This window comes from Lasioglossum baleicum, unplaced genomic scaffold, assembly GCF_051020765.1.
Source record: "Lasioglossum baleicum unplaced genomic scaffold, iyLasBale1 scaffold0754, whole genome shotgun sequence".
Taxonomy (NCBI): domain Eukaryota; kingdom Metazoa; phylum Arthropoda; class Insecta; order Hymenoptera; family Halictidae; genus Lasioglossum; species Lasioglossum baleicum.
In genome coordinates, this window is record NW_027469814.1 from 43843 (window position 1) to 50613 (window position 6771).

The window sequence follows — 6771 nt, forward strand, 5'->3', positions numbered from 1 at the left end:
CGTGGTGAGACCTGGTAATCGCTATCGTTTGCCAAGGATGTATTTCTATATTTTTCGGAACAGATTCTATGTTGTAAATTTGAGGTTAATGTAATGAGCTCATCTTTGACAAGCGATGCCAAGATATGAGCTACGCAGTGCTCGCAATCCAGACCAGCCTCTAGCAGGCTACCTACTTTAGATGCTAGCCCGGAAATGCGAGTGCCACGTCATCCCCAACCCGTACGGGGAAACGTAGGACATGGAGGTTCATGGTTGGATATGGAGAGCTATGGTAGGGTGTGGTGGGACATTATTGTTGTTTAACTAATTATTCCGCGGTTTGCTAACGCAGTTATGGCGATAAAATAAAGTTATGTTTGGTTTCACTTCATTTCATTTCATTTTATTTCATGGAACAGATTTTACTGCAATTTGAATTAACACCAATTATTACCTTCTATCTGTACCTTGGCCAGCTAGTCGTGATAAATATTAGAATTGACTAATCATGGGATTTATATTCAGATGTTTTATAACACCTTGTGGATGTCTCTCATTGAAAACTCGCTTCCTGAAATACACGTGGAATTGCGGATAACACGGAAATCAGCATGACGATGTCAAATCTGGCAGAACTCGTTTAAACACAGTCCAAACAAACTGATCAAAAGCAAATAGGGAATTTGGTTTCGGTAGATCGTCTGGTTTTCGATGAAAATACAAGGCGAAGCGCGAGAATATAGGGGTCCGCGTTGATCATGAAAATGGTAAGCCTCGTCTCTCTAAGCGTTATAACCTCAGAGGAACTTCAGTCGTCCTTGAATACGCAGACCGCAGCCAGGATGAATTGCACCTGGTTTAATAATTTCTCTAATAACTTATACGCAGGCTGCAATGACTATACGAGGCGGCGGCAGAGGTTCATGTAAACGCGCAATTCCTGCCTGCTTCTGCATCATTCTTCATTTTCTAGCAATTAATTCGATCTCGCGTTCTCAAGCATTGAGCCCGGGAAGTTGCCGCTGAATTAGGAGCAGGTACGAATGGACAAATTGGTTATCAGCGGGACAAAGCGTGTCGATGAAAAACGGACTGGATGGAAAGTGACACGTGTCAGGAATTGTTACGGATCCGTTGCCTTGGCGCCGCGTTTGTTGTACAGGCTGCAGAGCACGTTTAAAAACAATGATTGACCAGAGTCTTATTACGAAGTTTAGGTGTTATGGATATTCTCATGATAAACTGTCGAAACACGAACGTGTGTTTGTCATTTGACATACTTCCTATCGCGCAATTATCGCTATCTCCGTCTATTCGTGCTGCGGTCTGCTGATCGCGAAAAAGCATACCATTACAGATTCAACGTGCAGACGCGAAAACTTGGTAACTTTAATACTTCGTGTGTGAATTCCAGAGTCAATGGTAATAGTACATGCTCCGTCAGTACAAATGTATCTCGCTCCTTTGCGATAACGTTGACTATAATTTTCCGAGGATACAGAATTGTTTACCACGAAATTGTATTCGGCGTCCTCACATCGGCATGGATATGACGAAAATGAATAAATTCCTTGTGCAGGTATTTAAAATCCCATAGCTTGCGATAAAGCGGGGGATGAAGTTCAATTTTTAAAGAAATTGGTAACGATCATGTCCCAACTCATTTGTATATTCATTGCATTATACACTACGATCAAGAATGCTTCGACATTGCACGAAATTTATGTAATGGAAATACTGATACGGGCCATTATTTAATTGCTAGGGTGCTGTCATAGATTCATAGTAGAATTCTAATAGCCAACCGATGGATTTACATTCTATCCCGGGCCACTTTCCGTCCCGTTACGCAATTTCCCAAGGGTTCCATCATTGTCAGGTATTCTTGAAACGATTATAAGAAAAAATCTATATAATCTTCATCATGCCGATCTTCGATAGCGTGAATATTATAACTATAGCGGAACAAAGAAAGATGTTAGACGTATCCTAATTCGCGCCTGGTAATTTGCAGAAATGAAACCAGGCAGCATAATAACTGTGGGGCCGAAAAATCCTAAACTCGTCGCTCTTTTCAATCGGTGGAAGGCCGCCAGGTAATTTAGCGATAGGAGCCCCGCCAGCGCCGTGGCATCATCACAAGGTGAAGCGAGGAATCATCCCAATACCCCGATGTCCAGCCCCGGCTAGACTCTAGCAAGTCTGACGCAGCTTTCCTTACTGGCCAGCAGGTCCATCGCCCACAATGGATCTGCGAATAGAGCCATGGAGCTACGAACAAAGCCATGGAGTAGATCATCCCAGCGTGTAAGCCCCGCATTCTCGCCTCCAGTCTCCCGGTGTTCAGCAGCAGTTGTCCTAGCCCCGCGGTCACTTCCTCCAATATTGATGCCAGTGCCCCGAAGAGCTGTTCCAAGCGCCACCCACTGTTCGGCGTGAGACTCATGTACCGGATTCGTCGTCTAACGACGACTAGGGCATCCTCCACACAGACCAGTTTCTGGGGTGGTCCTCTGCGGGTTCCGCCCTGGAACCACATTGCATCCGTCTTCCTCGGCGAGAGCCTGAGTCCCAGATAACGTACCCCTTTCACAACGCAGGCCACTCCAAGCTCATCCAGCCTCGCCGTCCGCTCACACTTCTTTCCGCCAGCTGTCACCAGCGTGTCATCGGAATATCATGTAATATCGTCACTGGATGGGAGCAAGCCACTCAGCACCACGTCGTACGCCATATTCCACAGAATCATCCCGAGAACCGACACTTGCGTGACATCGCAGCGCACAACCGTCACGACTCGGCCGTACCGCCAGAAAATTTTTTCTCAGAAAATTAGTCCAGTATCACCGACTCCAGGTACTCCGGCACCTCGTTATGCTCTAACGTCTCACCGACGGCGGTCCTCCCTAGGGTATTGATGGCGATGGCGTTGTCCGGGCTCACAGCGATCTTCACCCAACTGCAGTGGACGACTGCCTCCGATAAGCGTTTCAAGCGCTTGATGGCGTCAATGGTGACCAGAGCTCGTCCAAAACCGAACTGACTGTTGTCCATGTCCGCACCCACCCTCGAGAGGTGCTACTTCAATCGGAAATTCGGGAATTCCATCCCGTCCGGGCGCAGTCATACGCACCCCCAGCTCACCAGCCGCCAGGCACAGCTACTGGTGACCAGAAAATCGTCCGATCATGCTGTACAGTCCGATGACGGAACTATCGATGATTCCCTCGCGGTCTGGGGATGCGGCTGTCGACGACTGGCCGCACGAAGTCGGGATCCATGCTCTCCGTGAGCCTTGGCGTCCATCCCCGTAGCCACCCAAGGAACGATCGGTATTGTCGTCCCCAGGAGTCATCGTCGATCTTCCTCAGCAGATTTTCCCAACGGCGTGCCAAGGCTCGTGCGACGGCACGCCACGGCGATTTTCTGGCCCTTCGTAGTTCCTTCTGCAGCGAGCTTTCTTCTTCAATTGTTGACGACCTTCTTCTGCGACGGGCCCGATTGTGCCGGCGATGGGCTCGAATTATCCGTTCGTGTCGCATTGCAAGCTCCTCGCACAACTAGAACACCGCCTTTTTCGGTTTTGCGCCATGGTCAGGACTCACGCCGCCGTCATGGCATCGTGGATCCACTCCCCGCCGTCCTGTGGATCAAGGTCAGCCACAAGACAGGAGGGGCGCGCAACTACATGCACTGTAGCCAAAACTGTGCCCTCGTCGAGGCGTCCAGATATCGCGTCGGTGCTGCTGGTTCCGTTGTCCTTATCTCGCGGTGGGGCTCCTGTGCCCGTTGGACCGCTACTTCTTCTTCATGCAGAGGCATACTACCCCATGGTTATCAAGGGTTGGCCACTGAAGGTCACCATCGCTTTTGGCTCCCTCTATCCATTCAGTCTCTGCGCAAAAAGCCGGAGAGGTTAGGACAAGTACACGATGGACATGCCCGCCGGCCTCACAGATGTGATGTAAGTCCGGCTACCTAGTCGAGCAGCGTCTCGCCCATCACGTTCGTCCTCAGAGAGGTCCACGCTGTTTTGTGGGCCTTGACAATTCCATGGACGAGCAGCGGCTGGGATAGGTGCTGCGAAAGATATATTTTTATACCGTCCTGACGCCGTTTCTACTCCTAGAGGCTGCAGTTCGGCTTCAAGTAGCATTCATATACAATCAGGTCGCACCAGGACACCAGGACTTGTCCCTCACCACGGTGTGTACTAACAGGGCCAGGGGGTTCGGGTGGTTCCATTTCACACCGCCGCGACCGTTCCGTGAAGGTGCCCAGAACAGTTCTTGCGGTCTGGCAGCGGTAACGGCTCGCAAATCACAGCTCGGCTCTGCGAGCGTCTGCACTAGCAAGTCCTATGACGCTCGGAGTGGTTGATATTCGCCTCGATGGATCTTGCATTTTAGGCCGTGTCCATGGCCTTCTGCCGGTCCAACGCCAATCCTGTCTGTGGTAGATGCGTCAGTTTCATTGCTGCTCCTGCTAATGCTGCTGCCCGGTCCTTGCGTTAGTTTACATGTTGTTATCCTCTTCGCCATCCACTGCGTTGATTTAGGGGTATGGGGTGCAGGCCATGCTGCTAATCCTGTGTGCGGCCTCCAGACCATGGGCATCGCATGATCCTACATTCGTTGGCGTCATCAGCTCGGTATACGCCTCATCGATGGCGGATGCTATGAGGCGCGCTTTTGAGATCATCGGGCATGCACGCATCGGACATGATGGAGTTAATCAAAAGCAGGAAATAAGTAAATAGACGTAGTATACGACAATAATTTACACATTAAATAATGGCGGCATGTGGTGGGGTTGGATTTGTCTGCCGTGTATGCAGCGAGTTAGGGTAGGTTTCCGTTAGGTTCTCGAGATTTTGTTAGGTGCTTGTACGTGCAACAGTTGGTCGTGCAAAAGTTAAGCACTGACGGGGAATAACGAAATAGAATTATTATATGCTAACAAGAAATACATTAATTGGGCGGGTGAACTGGTCTGCCCTGTAACGACCAGGTTGATACTATATATAGTGCTAACAACTTCCTACGGTTGACTATCGAATTTGCAATACATATATGAAGTTATGGCGTCCGTCTCTAAAATGTATACTAATTTGCAACACGGAACAGAAAGTAATGCTCCCGATACAGCCGATTAGCTTCTCGGAAGGTAAGGCCTTCGGTAAAAGGAATGTCTTTATACCAATTGGTAATGTTGACACTGTTCAGGGGATTTATTCCTGGAATGCATGGCTAGGCAAATGGAATCACAGAATTGGTGAAGTTGAAGACTTAGCTGTACGACACTCAACGGCGGCTGTAACGTTATGGAACTGTTTGCCTCTCGATCTTCACATTCATACATGGAATTAAGGTGCCAGTCACTAAAATGTACACCAATCTGTTTCTCTGGACACGGAGATATACAATCGATACAGCGGGTTTCATTCTCGTAATGTAAGGCCTTTGGTATAATTTTGACTGTATTGCAATAAGTATCGTCCTCAAATCGATTGGCCTCCTACTTTAATATTCAAACCGTGAATTAAGGTGTTTATTGCCAATACTGTGCATCGTATTTACTACCTAATATCTGGTTTAACTTTTGGAATCACAGGATATGTGAAGCGATTGACATGGTCGTTCGTCTCTCACAGAAGGCGGTAACGCTCTCGAACGGTTTTACACTCGATCTTCTAACTCATACATAAAGTTAAGGTGCACGTCACTGAAACGAATACTAATTTGCTTCTCTGGACATGAAGTTACACTCTCGATACAGCGAGCTTGGTGCAAGGGTGGTAAGGCAACCGATAAAGGTTTGTCACAATACCAATTGGTATGGTCCTATATAGGATTGACTTCATACTCTAATATTTATACCATGGAATAGTATGTCTAAAGCTAACACTGATCAGTGGATTTATTCCTGGCATACCTGGAGAAACTCTCCGAATCACTGGATGTGTGAAGCTATTGACAAAGCCGATCGTCTCTCACAGAAGGTGGCAACGGTCTCCAGCGGTTTGGCACTCAATCTTCTGATTCATACTTGAAGTTAATGTGCTCGTCACTCAAATGTATACTGACTCGTCCCTCTGTCCTCGGTGTTATACTCTCAATACTGTGCGTTAGTTTTTCCGGGAGTAAGTTCTTCGGTAAAATATTTGACTCTATACCAATTGGTAACGATCTCAAACGATATGACGCTCTACCTTAATACCCAAGCTGTGAATTAAGGTGGCTATTGCCAAAACTGGCGCGAGTCCACTTACTTGCGGAGTACCTCTGTTTACTCTCCACGTCAGAGGATATGTGAAGCGATTGACATTCCCGATCTTGTCTCACGGATTGTGGTAACATTCTCGAACCGTTTGACATTCTATCTCCTAATTCATGCATGAAATAAAGGTGCTCGTCACTAAAATGTGTACTAATTTGGCGCTCTGAACACGATGTTATACTGTAGATACAGCGGGTTATTTTTTCTGAGGGTAAGGTCTTCGTTAAAACGTTTGACCCTACACGTATAGGTAGTGTTATACAAATGTTTGACGGCCTGCTTTAATATTAAACCGTGAATTGAGGTGCTCATTGCCTATACCCTTCAGCAGATTTACTCTTGGTATACCAGGCTTAACTCTCGAAATCACAAAAAAGTTGAAGCTATTGCCTTAACCATGCGACTGTCAAAAGAGGTGGTAACGTTCTCGAACGATTTGACCCTCCATCTTCCTATCGATATATGCAATTAAATTGTCCGTCTGCTAATGTACCTACTAGTTTGATCCAT

The 6771-nt window shown here is 47.3% G+C and overlaps 1 protein-coding gene across 1 annotated transcript; it reads right to left on the reverse strand.

Annotated features, from left to right (window-relative positions):
- Nucleotides 1-2083: 2083 nt before the first annotated feature.
- Nucleotides 2084-2716, reverse strand: LOC143220305 (uncharacterized). Its single transcript, XM_076445975.1, has 2 exons — nt 2677-2716; nt 2084-2634 (listed from the first exon to the last, which is right to left on the reverse strand). The coding sequence occupies exons 1-2, from the start codon at nt 2714-2716 to the stop codon at nt 2084-2086; spliced, it is 591 nt and encodes a 196-aa protein (XP_076302090.1).
- Between the last annotated feature and the right edge of the window lie 4055 nt (nt 2717-6771).

Bases quoted from the DNA above. Each gene is read 5' to 3' on its own strand.
- LOC143220305 (XM_076445975.1), bottom strand. From the start codon at position 2,716: ATGGCGTACGACGTGGTGCTGAGTGGCTTGCTCCCATCCA. The intron at 2,635-2,676 runs GTGACGATATTA...CGCTGGTGACAG, and splicing joins GAGTGGCTTGCTCCCATCCA to CTGGCGGAAAGAAGTGTGAG.